Raw genomic sequence first — 18,605 nt, 5'->3', positions numbered from 1 at the left:
CAGACTGGCGTCGACAGGCCTGCGTAGCTGAGGTTATCAGAGACCGGAGTGGCTATAAAGTGTCAGGTCTTTACTGCTTGTAAGGGTCCCTTATCAGGTCTTATTTTTGTATCGGAGCGATGGAATAACTTCTTAGGCTGTCTGGGTCTGGGTATGTGTTTCTAAGTTTGTTTCCTCTGCACTCTCTTGGCTTGTTTGTCCGTTGGCCTTGTTTGTCAGCCTCTCTATCTGTCTTAGTTTGTACATCTATTGATTTGCCTCTCTCTCTCTCTCTCTCTCTCTCTCTCTCTCTCTCTCTCTCTCTCTCTCTCTCTCTCTCTCTCTCTCTCTCTCTCTCTCTCTCTCTCTCCTCTCTCTCTCTCTCTCTCTCTCCTCTCTCTCTCTCTCTCTCTGTCTCTATTTTTATCTCATGTATTTATTTGTCTCATGCTCTCATTGTGCCTCGTCCTTTTCTCTCCTCTTTGTATTTCTTAATCTCTCTCTCTTTCTCCTCCCCTGCGCATTGCCATGGGATCTGTGAGCCCAGGACAAAACGATGCCAGCCATGTGATGACTCTCACATAGGAATTGGCGCCCTCATCAAGACTTTTGTTGACCGTCGCCATGGCAGCAGAAGGGGTCAATTTCACCTGGGGCATTCAGTTGACAGCCGAGAAGTTAAAAGTGTGTCTGCTGTTCAACAAGGCCCTGTCTTGAGTCCTTATCCTTGTGTCCTCTCAGTCTGGAAGGATGAGTTCAAAGTTACAAACCCTTACTTGAAAACTGTTTTGAATCAGCACATTTACAGTAACAATTGTTATGCGTTTTCCTTACTGTCTACAATACACGTATCTTGAGATATACCTTGTTGCCTTGAACAGCCTTCATTAAGGCTTTGGTTTTACCATTAAAGTGCTATGGGAAATAGAGAAGTGTTTCATTGGTAGTATATATAAATCCCCAAATTAAGGGTCTGCGTTGCATTGTTTACATCTGGCTCCTGCTTTGAAGAGCTTCAAAGGGATCTTTCCCAGCCGAAACTGTCAAACGTTCTCTGTGGTGCTCGTTTAAACATAGTAGATGTGGGTATGTGTTGAGTCCCCGTTGCCCCGGTTGGCCAGATGCCTACATCCTCTCATCACTTTTCTGATTGAACCATCTTCATATCGTGTGGAGAGAAGACCCCTAACATAGTGGCAGTATACAGCTAAGGTGCAGTAACTACAGTTAAAACAACATGCACACTCCCTTTGCACTACCATTTCCAAGGGACATTATTTTGTTGGTGCTCATTAGTAAAACAAAGGGCATACCTACCAAAAAGCTGAATGAAATCCCATAAGGTCTGGTTCATGGGCTGTCCTCTCTTTGGGTACCCTAAATATTACCTGTTATTGATGGGGTATTCATTCACCTTTCACAGGGTTTTAGTCCGGTTCTTTTAGAAAATGTCTGGTCAGAAAGGACAGAATCTTCTTTCTGTGGATGAGAAAAAGCAGTTTCTTTGCTGGGCAGAAATGGGGCCTAATTTGTCAGTTCTGTCGGCGCCTCCTGGATCTTTGGTCCCTAGATCTGAAAGTTTCTAGTTCTATTTCTGTCTCGCCCACATGCTGTCTTTAAGATTTACATTGGGATTGGGAAATGGGCTCTGGCGGATTCTGGGCCAAGTCATTGTTCATGTGATTTGTAGCTGTGACCGTGCCTGAGCGTTATATTGGCTGTTGTGCCTATGTATGTGTGAATGCTTTTTATGTGAATGTGTGTGTGTCTGTGATGAACGGTGGAAGGTCACTTCCGTCACTGAGGATGAATAAGTCATCTTTAAAAAATGTACGATCTTTATAAAGTAGCAAGGAGTCAAAAGAGGGTTTGATTTTCGATGCCAAGTGTCTGTAACCGCAGCCCTGATTCAAAAACATCATGTGTTTAAACCATTGTCGGAGTCAATGGTCAACCGTATTGTGTTCAGCCGACACTCAGTCTTTCATTCATTATTCAAAACACTCTCAGCTCGAGCTGCTAATCAGAAGTGTAACGTGGGAAGAAGAAGTTGCCCATAGAAGCAGGGGCAATCAATGTCTATTGGCAAAGCTACAAAGTAAATGGTAAACAATAAACCTGTTTCGAGTGACGCTACACTTACAAACCTATCGGCTCTCCTGTCGGTTCATCACTGTCCAATAGGCACCTATAGTTGCCTATTAGTTCCATTCAGCTGTTTCACGTGTGCATGTTCGCGTGTGCATCTGTTAACGTGGGAAGTCTCATCGTTTTCTCTCAATGTTGGATGTGGTTTATACACACAATGAAAATAAACACACACACACACACACACACACGTGTAACCCGTTGACTCTCTCTGACTAGGCCAAGTGGACGCATGTCCAGGCTACCGGCTGCAGACCTGCGGCCCTCCAGCACCGTCAGCGAAGCCTCCACCGCCGTCACCACATCCACCGCGGATACCACCTCAGTGTCAAAGGTCAGTTGTGTTAGGGTTTGGCTGTTCTTAATGAAATCTATTTGAATTATGTGACGTTGATTTTGTCATTAGAGATTCCCTTTTAGTACATGGTGTCCGATAAGGAGAAAACTAGTATTCTTTAGACAAGGTTAAAATTCCTTAACAAGCTAATAAACTTTTAACTGGTACATTAATAATAAACGTCAACTGCCACGTTAATCTAGAGTGCATTTCGAAGTGCTCTACAATGATATTGTTCTTTGACACCTTGGTACACTGGTTGACCAGTAGAACCCGTTTTAACTGCTTCTAAGAATTGTCTGCTGGCTCGAACGGACTATGGTTAATGATGAATGGCTGGGGTTCGTTCTGGGTGGGCTGTCCTGTTACAGCCAGCGCCATGCACCAATCAGGCCCACCAGTCAGGATGACTGTTCTGTCCGAATGGCTTGATTAAAGAAGATGGCAGAGGTGGAAAGCCAGGTTCTAATTAATCAAACTTCTAATAAACTTGTTTCTTTTGGATAATTGTGTAGGTGTGTAAGTGTGTATGTCCAGCTCATCAACAGATGCCCTTTGACTGTGATCCAGTGCAGCATACAGGAACAGATCACTCCAACATCCATCACACAGACATCTTCTGTTGCCACTAGATACCATGAAGCCTTTCACCACTGTATCGTTGGGTCTACCTGTCTGTCCTCCCTCAGGTCCTTTTCTCAGTGGTGGATCAATGCAACTCATATATAGAACCACTAATATTTATCTAAACCTCCTATTCAGCTCTTAGAAGAATGAATCCTTTTCTACCAATGTTTGTTGTGTGCTTGCCAGGACAATTTTCAATATATCAGTGTGGCTTTAAAATGGATCAAGTGCATTCTGTGCTTTTGGGAGTCCTGTTTGGCACAGTTATGCAGGACTTTTGTACAGTCTGACTTCCAATTGAGAGCCCAGTGTAAACAGATTGTCCCCCTGTGTAATTTACTCGACAAATACTCATTGAAATGGTTATTATCTGTGACACTGACAATATTGGTGCTTTCATAGCTATTACAGTACCTGGTGGAGCACCTGACCATTTTAATTATGGCAGTGCAACAACAACAGAGACCTTCTAATGACAGCAATTCTCATCCTCAAAGACAGAAAAACAGGGCGAAACCATAGCTGGTGCTGTGTGAAGATCTTTCATGGGTTTTGTCTTAGACCTGTCACTTTGACTTAACTAAAAAGTACTGTAATGTAAATGTTTAAAGACAAAACCAGGAGTAATTCTCCAATCCATCTCTCAGAATGTAGAGCCCCGTAACCTGAGGCTTCTCTGGGAGTTTACTGCATGAAAATAGAACTCAACGACACACACATGCAGACAGGGGAATCAGTTTGACAACGCTTCAGCTGTTTACCGTCAAACGCAGCACACTTGGTTAGCCACTGGTCTCATAATGAGAAAATGTGTTTCAACTCCTGCGGGCTGTTAAGAAGTCCCAGAGCCGTGACCGTCACACGCTAATACCACAAGAACCACGCCTTCAGTTTGGCGTCAACATGTCCCTGTGTGTCGGTGGTGGATTGAGAATACAGGTTGTGTGTGTTTTTGAGGGGGTTGGAGCAGGTGATAAGTGTTGAGTTGAGTGGCTTTGATCTGGTGTCTTTGGAGGGTGTAATTACACGTACAAACACACATGGGAACTTGAAGACAGGCACACAGACATGGTATAATTGATGTTACTGCTTATTGAGAGGTTTAATAATATGCAGAGCACTGATGTTAGAGGTGTCTCTGACAAGGATATGCACAATTGACGAGATTCAGCCTTACACACTGCAACGCATAATAATTACTGTGTGTGTGCGTTTTCTTTTATTGGAAATCTCAGCCCAAACTGTTACTCAGGCCAGAATTGGTGTTCAGGCAGCCATAACAAACTGTTCTTTTGACAGTCAGATAGCCCGGCAAGACCTTATCTGCTCCTACCAGGCTAATTATTGCTATCACAATAGGCACTTAAATAAATGGGCTGTGATGGATCGTAACTGTCATGGCAGGTGAGTCTAAAGTGTCTACATTTGGCGCCTGAAGATTGGTTCTGCCTTTGTGTCACCTTCCAGACCACAGTTCCTTCCAATTGTGTCATATTTTGTCTCCCACCTCCATCAATACTACCTTTGACCTTTTTCTAACATTCTTTGCCATTTCGAAATTGTTCACTGTATGTGTGTGTTTTGTGTGTTTTGTGTGTGTGTGTGTGTGTGTGTGTGTCGATTCTCCAGGGCTCCAGGTTGAGTGTAAGGGTGCACAGCTTTGGTAAGAGAGACCAAGCCATTAAGAGGAACCCCAACATCCCAGTGGTGGTGAGAGGATGGCTCTACAAACAGGTGAGACACACACACACACACACACAAAGACAGACAAATCCCACACTGTACGCTTGCTTGATGTGAGTCATTGGCTGGGATATAGGATTAAGATCATTGGTCAATTGGGTCTTGAGGTCACTTATTTGATTGGCTGAAACAGTGAGGTCCCCAGGCTTAGTCTGGTGTTTATCTCGTAGTATCTTAAAGAGATGAAGAGTTGACCCTGTGACCCTGTGCTTACGCATGCCCTCTAAATGAATGAAACGTTGCACCTCAGACTGGCTTGAAACAACTGTGCTGTTCCATTATTAAATGTTTTTCCTTGTGGCACTTTAGCAAGACAGACACAGTTTACTCAGCTAGGAGAGATTGACGACAGAGAGACATACTGTAGCATGTATCTTTTATTTACAAGGGATGTACTCCTGCTTATAAACAGGCACACACTTTTCATGGTCACACATGCGCACTTATGCACAAACAAACACTTGCATGTTTCACATCAGAAATTCAAAGGCCCAATTCCTGCCAGATTTTCCTAAAAATAAACTCTGCTACTGCTGCTACCGTGAGGAAAATAACACAGCATGCCCCATTACTGCCAGGGTAAAGATTCAAACAACAGCTCAATTACCGTGTGTATAAAGGGTCTTTTTGAAGTGTAAGCCCCCCTCCCCAACCCCCCTCTGCTTCCACCACTACAGAAAACTCACCCGTCTCTTTAGAGGGTTTGAAAGATATATTTGAAGTGGAAGAAACGCAGGCCTCATGAACTAGAATAGACGGGTATTATTATGTCTCTCTCTCTCTCTCTCTCTCTCTCTCTTTCTCTCTCTGTCTTTCTCTGTCTTTTATCTCTCTCTCTCTCTTTCCCCCCATCCCACCCCGCCCCGCCGCCCAACACCAGGACAGCTCTGGGATGAGGTTATGGAAGAGGAAGTGGTTTGTCCTGGCTGATTACTGCCTCTTCTACTACAAAGGTAAGCTGCTCTGAGCCTGTGGGATCCACAAGGCTCTCTTTAGGGTAAAGGATGGGATCGTCAATGCTTCAATGGGGATAAATCCATACTTTTCCTATTGAGTCCTCTTGACATCAAAGCTCTGTTGTTGTGGTAACAAACAGATGGATTGTCAATAAAATGTTCAAAAAAGAAAATAGGTTCTTTGTTCAATTCTGCCACCAGTATTTAACGGATAAGTGCCATATTTTTCATATTTTGCTTTTAATCCTCAACAGTAAGTATTGGTTGAGGATGGATGGTATGTCCCCTCGACGTTCCCCAGCGTATCCTTGCGTTAGTGGAAGGTTATGTAAGAGATTGGATCAGCATGTCTGACTTGATGAGAGAGACAGGAGTTTAATCAGTGCTGGTGTTAATCTGGGGTTTCCCATGGGCTCCTAATACATGCACAGGATTCTGTCTCAACACGCACACACACACACACACATGCTGTCACATCTGAGGTGCATGCACATGTGCTGTCACAACACGCACACACTCTGTCACAGCTTTCCCTCATACACAGACTAGCACAGCCACACGCACAACACTCACACAGAGATAGGCACCATTTTCGGATAGATCCTGATAGGATGTAATCTCTTCGCATTGGCCTGGCCTGGTCTGTTTTGCCATGCTATTGAATGTGTGTGTGTGTGTTGGGGAGAAGGCAGATAAAATATTTTTTTCGGTTTACAAGTAGGTAATGTCTCCTCTAAAGCTCCTTGAATTATTTTTAACCAATTACTATTTAATCAAGGCCCCGCCTTATCACTTATCAACCAAACACTCCACTGCTAGCCTCAAACTCAAACACACACAAAAACACACACACACAAACACACACACTGTGACACACATTATTTTGCTTTCACAAACACACACACACACACACACACACACACACACACACACACACACACACACACACACACACACAATGACAAGAATAGAAAGTTACACACTCATTCTCAAGGTTAGACGTGGACATGCACAAACGCACACATTCTAACACGCTGTCACATAGTCCACTGAGCAAAAAACATCTCTTATGAGAGGTCCTCCCTCTATTTTTAGAGGTGTGAAGTCATTAAGATAGCACTGTGGTCTATGTTAGAGAGGCACATAGTGCCATGACACTAATGCCAGGCCAGACTGACAGGAAGGCTGCAGTGGCATCACCAGCCAGTGCAAGCGGAGCAGTGAAGATTCAAAATGTATTTCATTGACAGGGTAGTGCCAGTTGGGCATAGTGGAGTTGGTTTGGCAGTGGGACTTACGAGAAGGACAGGGTTGACTTAGGAGTTGGCAGGAGAGTGCTGTCATATGGAGGGTTGTCAAAAGGTGTGTGTCGTGGGGTGGGACGGGGGGGACGGGGGTTGTCTGTCACATGCACACACACACCACGAACACACACCACGAACACACACCACACACACACACACACCACACACACACACACACACACGTGACACGGCCCCTTATCTATTCGCTCACTCTATCTTGAACACTCTCAAGCTTATATTCGAAACCTTCTCTCTCTTTCTCTTTTCTCTGTCTCTCCCTCTGCAGACAGCAGGGAGGAGTCAGTCCTGGGTAGTATCCCCCTGCCCAGCTATGTCATCTCAGCTGTGGAGCCAGAGGACCACATCAGCCGCAAGTACGCCTTCAAGGTACGAGCCAAGCTTGGTCTTTCACATGCTCTCAGATGTTTTATACTGAATTTGATTTTGTCTTTCTTATATGATATATTTTCTACTTGTGAATGGTTATTGAAAAGATAATTATATTTTTTTCACAATGTGGAAAGAATGTCATTATCTATTGTTCTCTGCTGTCGTTGCATCACTATTAAGTCACAATATCCCATCATCCTTACACCAAAAAGCCCTATTAGTTTACCAAGATAATCCACTTCATTGTCAGTCAATGAGAAATAAGTTTAGCATATAACTTGTATAACTTTCTAATATTTTATTTTGTTGTTGACTTACCTTCATAAATAGTTTACTACTCACTGTACACAGACTGTCATAGTTTATATCACGAATGTCAGTTACAGAAAACCAATAAAATATGACATTATTTCATTTACTTCTAGATTTTTTATGGTTACCATGGTTGCACAGTCCCCCCCAAAACATGTTAGCCAGATTTGTATAAATAATCTAAGACAAGACCCCAGCCATACACAATTTAAGATCCACCAAGTAAGAACAAAGTGAAATTACTAGTAGCCTCCAACCTCCCAAAGAGGTTGAGGAATGTGGAACACTGCATATTTTTTCACAGAACACTGAAATCACTGAACACGTCCATAATCCTTTATGATCAATTATCTAATAATAAAAGGAGTAGAAATAGCCAAAATGACACTCGTATTGGATAAGCCTACTCTTTGTTGTTTTGGCTGTATGACTACAAGGTTTAAGCTATTTTTTTACTTTGCAAATTACTTAAACATTTGTAGTCATTGATACATCTTACATTCCACAGATTTCTGAAGCTAAGATTGATAACTTTAATGAACACCTTCCATTTGCATCTACTGCATATGAACACAAAAAGATACAACTGCCCAACTCTCTTCTACAGCTTCTCTCCATATGCTTATCTTGCCTATTCGGTCCCCCTTTCGAGTAAAGGCACACATCTCTCACAGGGACATGGGGTTTTTACAGCCTATCTGTCATTGTCTAGATGGATCCTGTATTCTTCTGTAATGTACCCAGCTAGTGGTTTCCTTTCTTCAGGAGGGAGTTTTTTGTGTTGTTCCCTCTTCCCAACACAGTAATCTAAACCTCTGTTGAAAGTACAGTCAATGGACCAGGTTTCAGTTTCAGGTCTGTTAATGATGTGGCTGAAGGCTAGTCTCGTGTTATAGTGGAAAGTCAATGACTGAACCAACCAGTTTGAGTCCTCACAATAGTTTCTTTGAGAGTCCAATGTTGATTCACATATTTTTTTGTAAAATGCCTTGATAGACCACTACAAAACAGTACTGTTTTAGCACTGTTGCAATATGTTGTGATGATTTGACTGATTTATTTTTCACACTGTAGATATCAAGCCAATCAAAAACAAGTCCAACAAAGAAACACATTCAAACGGGGAAGTAAATTGCAGCATTAATCATTGACCGTAGTCAAGTCAGACTAGTTAGGTTCAGTTTCATAATGATGTGTCTTGGTTATCTCTACTAACTCCTTATCAGATTTCTAAATAGTCATTTTGTCACGTTTAACCCCACCACCCAGAGACCTGATAGGAACTTTAGAATGGTGCTGTATGTGTCGAAGTGAGGGATCATTTTGGGGTTGACACCCTTCTGTCTTTGTATGTGTATCAATATTCATTTGTGTTGCTACCATTCACCTCCCGAAATAATCATTACCTAAACAATTAAGTAATCCCCCAAAATCTCCATAGTTACATATGCACATTCCATCTTGAGGAAACCTTGCTTCAGGTTGGAGACCCTCCCTCTATTTGTTCAACCCTGTACCCATCTTGTTCCCATTGGTGGGCTGCCTTGGTTGGACTTCTGTGAGTGTGCGAGGTCGTCCAATGAAACACAAGTGCATCGTCCACTCATAAATAGGTATTGGCCCTTCGCAGCCCTTCATACTTAACCAGAGTTTATTTTCTTTCAGTCATTCTTTGTCATTAGTATGGTTTGGTTTTAAAATGAGAATATATACAAAAGCGAAGTATATATTCGTACAATTTGGAGCATGCTCGAGACTGGTGTGTGTTGTTATCTGATGTGGTTGTGGCCTGCCATAATTCTTGTTTCACCTACTCTCATAATCTGTGTATTTTATTTTCTCATTAGTCTCTATGTGTTCTGTCCATGTGGATAATCCTTTTAAATATGTGCTCTCTTTAGTAGAGAATAGAGCAGAGTAGTGCTTTTTTGATCCCCAGGGAAAGATCACACTGTTCAATAGCAGAGGTAACAACTAAATACAAAATACTAAAATAAATAAACAACATTAATTTACTGTATACAGTGATACTGGAGATCACTGCTAAGCAACTGCTCAGGAGCATGTTTTTGTAAATGTAAATATTTCATACAGGTATAAATCTGGATGTCAATCCCAGCCAGTTTAATTCTGTGGGATTCTTGTACAGCTTTGTGTACGCATAATTGTATTTCCTTATGTGACTTTGCTGGATATATCAGAGTATTGGGCTCGCCCTGCCCTCCCAGGCTTTATCTTTCAGACACAATAGACATCCAAATAGCCCAATGACCAAAAACAACACTGCATGTTTGAGAGAACAGGGCGTGTGGGGATGGAAAAGGATGGTGCTATTGTTAGCCTTCCTGTCACAGAGTAGGAGCTATTTTTAGTTTGGGGATGGAGGGAAGTTAATGGGATGAAGAAAGAGTGAGAGAAAGAGGGTGAAAGAGAGAGAGAGAGAGCAGCGGTGTATAAGTGTGTTTTACAGCTGAATGGAGCTGAATGGAGGGAAACGTAGTGTAGGTGAAGTGTTGGGGTTTGTCTGCATATCTATATGAAAGAAAGAGAGAGTCAGTAGAGTGAGACAGACAGATAGTTAGAAGGAAAGAAAAAAAGAATTGCCCATGGGTGAGCAGTGAGCATTCTGCGTGCAGGTGCAACGCTCATACATAGAGCTGAATGTGTACCACTCAGCATTCCTGGACGAGAGAGAAGGGCTACTGTTATTGGCTGTTATTTTAGTCTTACATTTAGTCATTTACAGACGCTCTTATCCAGAGCGACTTACAGTAAGTACAGGGACATTCCCCCCGAGGGTGAAGTGCCTTGCCCAAGGACACAACGTCATTTGTCACAGCCGGGATTCGAACCGGTAACCTTCAGATTACTAGCCCGACTCCCTAACCGCTCAGCCACCTGACTCCCTGTTTGTGTGGGTGTGTGTTAGGTTGAACACACTGGTTGATCCAGTTACAAAGTCAAATATTTTGTTGAGGAATTATTATATTTTGTTAGTGTGCATGTGAGTTTGTGCAGATGCGTTCAGGCACATATGTGTCCAATATCTACAAAAAGCAAGTTAGGTACACTACCTTGACTGCACCTGTAATTTATGGTCCTGTGGTAGGTACAGGCATGGGCTAAAGGCCAGGCCGGGCCAAGCCAGGGAACAGATTTAAGGGCTCCCCTGGGAACAGAGACAACCTTTCGGCCTGACTATACGTAGACACAGCCTGGGGCTAAGAGGGTTCCACCAAGGCTGTGTCTGCTTGGTTGTGTAAATGTGAAAGTCTACGTGGGTTATCTGTCAGCCCTTCCCTTAAACCCAAAAGATTCTGACATTTGGAGAAATTCACGTAAAAAAAATTAAACCATCCCAAATGAAAAAAATTACACAAAAATTACCATACCAGTCTCCCATGCCTTTGCATAATTATTCTGCATACATATTCAAGAAACAGAGGAACAAATTCATTAGAGTTTAAACGTCATCATTTGCATGCCTCTGTTGTCTTGCAAATCTGTTCTCTTGCTTAGCCTTCTTGTCCTAAAACTATGGAGGAAGTATAACATTTTGTCATTTAAATAACAGACCGGATTAGATAATGGTAATGGTCTGTGCGTCATTGCCTGAGTATACAGAGTGATATCTATACTGGGAACACAGACAAAACACCACCATAATAGCTTCGTCAAAACTGTCTTTGAACACAGCTGTCTCTGTACAAACGGACATACTGGTAGACATTATGAATAGGGAATAGAGTGTAGAGAAAGGGAGGTAGAATAGGAAAAAATTAATAAAATGGATAGCAACCAAATCCCAGATTAACTTTTTTTTTGTGCTAATTGAATGCAGGAAAAAATAGCCCCTGTCATGAGTTGGGATTGGCCAGATTGCATTCTGCTCTCTGTCTTTCCTGCGGTTGATATCTTTCTGTTAGTTAATTGGTTTCTCTGTAGTTTCCTTGGCTGATATTTACCTTGGTTTCTGTTGGCTGGCCTTTACAGTATGTGTCTGCGTCACTATTGGCTGAATATTTGTATTAACAGTTTTTGTATTTGCTGATGCTTTAGATGTTGTTTCTCTATTGGCTGTCATTAATATCCGTCTCTGTTCATTGGCTGATGCTCACATGTCTCACCACTTGGCATATCTCTACACTAGCTCTCTATTTTGCCATTGTGTCCAATCTATCGCCCTATTGGCTGGCTACCGCATATGTAATTTATCTGACCTGTCCTCACTTCTCTTCCCATAGGCCAGCCACACGGGCATGCGCTCGTACATTTACAATCAGAACTCTATGATTGGCTCTCAGGCGGAGCACAGTGGGATGAGAACGTACTTTTTCAGTGCTGACACCCAGGAGGACATGCATGGCTGGGTGAAAGCCATGAACCAGGCTGCCCTCATGCAGAACCACACCACCATGCTGAAGAGGTACGGCACAGGCTAACATTGTACAGTACGGTCGTCCAATACTATGTGACCGAGTAAATTGTTTGTGCTCGCCTGCCTGTCTGTGTCTCTTTGTGTAAATATGTGGGCTAAGTTGAGTTTCTTTCTGTCTGTCTGTCTGACTGTCTCCTTGAATGACACCTCAGACAGAAATGGCTGCAGTTATTGGGGATGTGTGTAAATGTGTCTGTATGGGTGAGTTTCCCTTGGCTGTGGAGAATGCAGCATGACACTGTGTGCATGCCAGTGTTATCTCATTCTGCCAGTAACCCTTGTTCTCAGATTACACTGGGCAGGACCTTGGCTACTATCTTAAACACACACACACACACACATTCCTATACACTGTACTATACTGTTTGTTGGCATAGATTCAGACACCTGACACCTCCCCTAGGTGACTGAAATTGAGTTGGAAATAAAGGATGGAGAAAGAGAGGTCAAAAAGAGAGAGAGAGAAACAGAGGAAAGAGACAGTGACAGACAAACAGATAGTAGTAGATACAAAAGAGAGTGACAGAGATTGATGACACCCAGGCACGGGGGGAGGAGGAGGGGGATCGGGGGAGGATATGTCCTCCCTGTCAGAAGTACCACAGCAGGAGTGACAGGTAGCTTCACTACACCATGGCCACTGCATCTGTTTAGACATCAGATAGTGTGTGTTTGTGTGTTTCATTGAAAGATGTGTGATTCTGAGAGAATGTGCATCAGAGTTGACCGGTTCTGTCTTTTGTCAGTTTTTTAAGGAGGCAAACAAATTGCCCACACCACTTTTCATGCAGAGCTGTTGTGGAATGCCGTCTTTGATGAATGAGCAGCCTCCATCTATTTTTAATCCTAAGTGATTGCGTCTGTCAGCACAGATGTGGCTCCTCATTCCCAGTCAGCCTTCAGCAACTTCCAGCTACTTGTTTTCTGGAAAAAGTAGCTTTCATTTCGTTAGCTGCCTAGGGTTTTGCTCTTCTAAACAACCAGGTCTTAGGCTAGGATAATGCTATGCTACACAGCTAAGCATGAGGCTAGATTTGCTAGATCTTAGTCACAGGTCATTGGCAAGGTTAAAAATCACAAGACCACTGGAATGTGGAGCAACACTTCCACTTAGGTCACAGTTGGCTCAAATTATTAAATTATAAGTGACAAATGAATTGTCGGTCATAATTTGGAACTTTTGAAAACATCTTAGCAGTGTGAGAAGGGTAGAGGAAAGACTCACAGTATACATATCATATCAGTATACATATAATATCATATCATATCTTGTCTTTATCTTTCTCTCACACTTGCTTTGGAAGACCAGGACTATTTAGAAAGGAGAGACAGAGATTAAAAAGATATCTAAAGAATGAGAACTGCAAAACAAGAAAGAAACATCCATATCCTTTCTTTCCTCCACTTCTCCCAGGCCTTCAGACAGTCAGAAATCCGAAAATTCAGATACATCCGAGTGCCAGGCAGTCCCACAGACCAACCACATCATCACCAACCACACCAAGACCAACCCCGAAGCACCCAACCCTCTCGCTGACGGCGTGGTCCTGGAACCTGTCGAGATCCACAGAGACACGGTGGACGCCGCTAGCATCCATCCAAACCCTCCACCAGTCACAGAGATCCCCAGAACCATAGACATGAAAATCTTCCCCACCAACCCCCTGGACCTCCCTTTTGACTCGGCCTCAGTGTCTGCGCCCGTCTCCAGGGCGCCGTCCTGTGTCCCGTCCCGCGCTCCTTCCCGCGGAGCCTCGACGCTGCCCCCCAGTGTCTTTTTGAGGAATGGCTTGATCCCCTCGCCAGTGCCAGAGCCCAATGGAATAGGGGCGGGGACATACCAGAGGGCCACGCTGCCACCTATGGAAAGGCAGGTGCAAAGGAGGAGCGCATTGGAGCAAGTGGAGGACTGGGTGCAGGTGCAGAAGGGAGAGCACAAAGTGTAGGTCACTGCTTTAACACGGCTGGGCTGAGACGATGCTTTCTGAAGCACACACTCACGCACACATACACAATCACCTGGCTTCATATTTGACGTTAAAAGAAATATATCATAATCACACAAAATGTTATACTGTACAACATATTATTGCCAGTAGTGCACACTGTATTTTTTATTTGAGCTTCGGTGTGTGCACTACCATAGCAAAGAGTTCCCTCTAGTGTTTTCTGAATGCTAGAATGTGGTGAGTCATTCACGAGACATAACGCAATATTTTGTGTCTCATTGAAACATAAAAAAGTGTAGATCTGATCCTTTACCTTTTGTCCGGCCCTCTCAGCCCCACCTCACGAGAAGGCTCCCTTCCTCGTCGTACCCCCCCAACGCAGCCCAAGTTCAGCAGGGTGGAGACCTACCAGTCCTTGCCAAAAACTCCCCGCCACAGCCCCCCAACTGCCGCTCGCCACGGTGAGTACAAGTACGCCCAGGACCGCCTCAGCCACTTCCGCCTCACACCAGACCCCCAGACGGGCACCCTGTCCAGGGAGGGAACGGGCCCGGGGGGCACCACTGTGTGGCAGCTCTACGAATGGCAGCAGCGTCATCAGTTCCGCCATGGCAGTCCCACTGCCCCTCTCTACACACCTGCCCCGGACTACCCGTTTGGCCCAAGGCCCCCCTCCACCGTGCCCCCCTCGGCCCCTCGACCCTCCTCAGAGGTGCCCCGTTGCATTTCTGTACCTCCGTCGCCCTCCGACATCCCTCCACCAGGACCCCCACCAGGCTACGGCCGGACCCTGTCTCCCCCTCGCAGACCACACATGCCTGCAGATCGAGTGACGGTCAGGCCCATGGGGGAGAGATCGGCACTGGACATGCCCTTAGCCGGCTCCCCTAGGCGAGCCAAGTCTCAGTTGCTCAAGGTAAGAGGATCTAAGGCACAGTAGCACAGTAGTGTCCTTAGCGTTGGACATTTATTTAACCTAAATGTAGGTCTCTTTAAAATAAGTTGGATTTGTCAAACTAAGTTCATGTTTTATGAGAATTATTATCAACCAACTTTAAACCTCATCAAAGCAAATAGAAGACTGCAGTGCTAACCCTTTGATCTAGTAAAATACACAAACAGTAATTTATGAAATTAAAAATATTTAAAATATGAAACTTTGCCTTAGTGAGTTTAGTCCAATATGAGTAAACCACTGCTAAAGCATTTGTATATCACTTACTCTGTACAATTCAGACCTCAGAATTCAAAATATAAAGACTGTCAATCTGCAACAGAGTAGTGTTTTGTGTTTATAATGTACCTGAAGAGGCTATTAAGTGCGGTGTGTCAGTGTGTTTTTGTGTGTAATCTATCCAGACTTCCACCATCGAGAGACGGTCTATGCCTTCTTCAGGCTACATCACACACACAGTCAGTGCACCCAGCCTTCACGGAAAAACGGTAAGGCTTTTACCATCCTGGCAACACACGCACGCACACACACACACACAACCAGATACATCACACGCGAATATTGTCCTTGTTTGAAACACAATTAAGAAAGGTTACAGTTAGCCACTTGTTCGGTGGCTCAACTCAATTTCAACTAGTTTTCAACAGATCATATCACTTATGTCCCATAATGAATAATAGAAGGCAGTTATGGAATCAGTAAATCCTTGAGTAAATCTTTCTTTTCCTTCAATTCCTACTGTGATTATCTTAAATAATCCTCCTTTTCTCTTTTTGAGTCTCGTGGACTTCAGAATATACAAAAGATACACTTTATTAAACTTGGGCCACTTCAGTTTAAGTATTCAATTGTTTAATACAATTATTAGAAGTTAATGAACTAGTGAAAGTCAACAAACAGCCAAAACAGAACAGTTTTCAAAATGGTTGATTTCATTTAGACTGAATTGACCCCTGAACTGCAATCTATCTATTAATGTATGTGGTAAACAGCCCGAGGAGCTCACCCTCCTCCTCATTCAGCTCCGGAGGCACCAGACTAAGATGGCTAACGCGCGCCTCCACACGCTGACCCAGCTCCAGCAGCTCAGTGGCCCCACAGCCCCTCACTTCCTCACCAACAGCCTCACCAGACCCCTCGTCACCAGTGGCCCCTCACTGGGGTACTACATGTGCCCCTCAGGCCCCTGCTACTCCCAGGTTGGGGCCGTCCAATTAGCCTAGCTGCCTGTCCGCCTGCTAGCTGTTTAAGCTAGCTTGTGACGTTGTGTGAGCTGGCCCAGGCATGGCTACTGAATGTTAGCATTAGAGTTAGCCTAGCTTACCTAACCAAAGCCCATTTGTCCCCCATCCTTATACCATGGCAGCAAATACATGTGGTTGTACCTTGGCTAGACTATGTGACATACTCTACGCTAGCATGTCATTCTAGCTGCTGTGTTCATTATCATGTGGTTGAACCATGCATTCATGACAACATTTCATGCTTGGACTGACTACTTGGTAATGCTATGGACATATTTATCTGTTGGTACGTTCTTTGGTAATTAGCTTTGATGTGTTTCCCTCATTTCAGGGCATTTTCTTTAAGTTTGTTTGGCCTAGTGTAGGATTTTGCTTCAAAGTAGAGCTATGTTTTGTCTTTTAATCTTGGAATATGCTGCTTGTAATTTGCTTTGTATGTCTTTTAGAAAGTGGAGTGCATTCACAGTCTATTAATGTCCAAATTGAGAAATTGTTGACTGAAACGCAAGTGTGCGTGTGTGTGTGTGTGTGTGTGTGTTGTAGACTATATAAGAGGCATTTGACAGTTTCCCATGTCGTTATCCTATACTTTTGTGACATCTAACAAACATAACAGATTCATCTCATCTGACATTCATTACTCCTACATAGAATAACTTACCAATATTACCACTTTATACATTATACAATCTGAATAATTAAGTCTTGAATCATGCTCAATGATTTGTTATAAAATATACCACAGAAATTATACGCTACTTAAATGAAATGGTAAAATATCTTGTAATAAATAGCTACAATGTATTAAGAAGATACTATGAACCGCAGATTGACCATAATAATCCAGTGCTCTACATTAATTTACTTTTCCAATCCTCTGAAGGCTGACGATACCTACATGCAACTGAAGAAGGATCTGGAGTATCTAGACCTGAAGGTGGGAACTGACTATATCTTGTTTCTTCATTCTTCTCCCTCTCTCTAGTCCTCTGCCAACGCTCTCTCCAGTTTCCTTTTAGACCAAGGCATAATGACTGGCCTGAAAAATCACACTAACCCACTCACCTGTCTACTCACTGAAATGTCTCCAGTAGAAAGTCTTTGTATGAGATTGACTATGTGTCATGTATGTCTATGGAAAAGGAGAACGGAAATATAGAATTTGCAATCAATGTATGGTTATAACGGCGGCGGTTTTGTGACCTTGGCTCTCTATCTCCGTCTGACACAGATCAAAGCTTTAGAACCCATGGTTGTCATGGTTCACAGTTTACTACTGCACTGCACTGCTGGGCCTCTCAGGCCTCTATGGAACGTAAGCACCGTGCACACGGCGCAAACCTATGTATGTGTACTCTGTGCGTGTGTGCATACATGTCTGTGAGCCAATAACATCAGGGGGTTTGGGGGCTTGGCATTGCGATCTTCTGTCCCTGCAATCCTTTAGTGATGTCATTTTTGTGTCCTTTGGTGATGTCATGTAGTGTTGGGCATGGGATGGCTCAGCAGTGCATGTGCTGCCTGTGACTGTGGTCTGGTGGTTGAAAAGCCAGCTGCTTGCACCATCATGTTAGCCTCCTTGATATACCCTAGTACACCACATACCTGGACCTATTTGGTGAAGCGTACTATCTTCAATTCTCAAACTCAAATATATTTTCCGAAACAACTTTTTATCCAATACTGGGACTATTGGAAGGAGCAGTCATCTTGTACATTTATTCATTTATTTGTCAGATGATCTGTTAATTTGTTTTGCTATTGAATGATTAAGGGCTTCTTTACCATGCGTCAGATTCATTGAGAGCTTTTTACTTTTGATGCAGTGGTCACTCTCATGGACTCATGCATTTAGTACAGTATGATAAATATTACTGTTGCTCTTGTAATGTGATAGAAAAGAAAAGTCCTTTGGAGTCGATTTGCATGCACACATACAGCACACCTATATTTATATTGTCTTGATTCTTAAGGTTGTTGGAAGTCAAACTTTAAAAGATGCGGGAAAACCAGTGAAGGTTGCAGAAAGTGACGTGGATGTGAGTATAAACAGTATAAAATACAATTTAGTTTGTAGTTAGCTTTCCACTTGACCATGTTTCTGTGTCTGTGTTCATATTCCCTAAAGGTTGTGCTAAAAATGTGTGACATATCAATACAGAGTAAAAAAATGTATTAAGCTTAGAAGATCCTGTGAGCTATAGTGATTTTTACAGAAGAAAA

General features: G+C 43.3%; 1 protein-coding gene across 13 annotated transcripts in view; it reads left to right on the top strand.

Annotated features, from left to right (window-relative positions):
* The window catches only part of plekha7a (pleckstrin homology domain containing, family A member 7a), a 61,225-nt gene that overhangs the window by 33,590 nt on the left and 9,030 nt on the right, over positions 1–18,605 (top strand). For 7 of the 13 annotated variants that reach the window (XM_062462069.1, XM_062462068.1, XM_062462074.1 and 4 more), the window contains 11 exons: positions 2,347–2,461; positions 4,721–4,825; positions 5,715–5,787; positions 7,381–7,481; positions 12,041–12,222; positions 13,649–14,176; positions 14,517–15,099; positions 15,543–15,626; positions 16,131–16,337; positions 17,266–17,319; positions 18,356–18,421. In XM_062462069.1, the coding sequence (XP_062318053.1) occupies positions 2,347–2,461; positions 4,721–4,825; positions 5,715–5,787; positions 7,381–7,481; positions 12,041–12,222; positions 13,649–14,176; positions 14,517–15,099; positions 15,543–15,626; positions 16,131–16,337; positions 17,266–17,319; positions 18,356–18,421 (2,098 nt within the window). The remainder of the gene's footprint in view (positions 1–2,346; positions 2,462–4,720; positions 4,826–5,714; positions 5,788–7,380; positions 7,482–12,040; positions 12,223–13,648; positions 14,177–14,516; positions 15,100–15,542; positions 15,627–16,130; positions 16,338–17,265; positions 17,320–18,355; positions 18,422–18,605) is intronic. The other 6 variants (XM_062462077.1, XM_062462076.1, XM_062462071.1 and 3 more) reach the window with 5 other exon arrangements.

This window comes from Osmerus eperlanus, chromosome 5 (assembly GCF_963692335.1).
Source record: "Osmerus eperlanus chromosome 5, fOsmEpe2.1, whole genome shotgun sequence".
NCBI classification, from domain to species: Eukaryota; Metazoa; Chordata; class Actinopteri; order Osmeriformes; family Osmeridae; genus Osmerus; species Osmerus eperlanus.
Note: the sequence above shows the minus strand (reverse complement) of the source record. Positions and strands in the feature narration are given on the sequence as shown.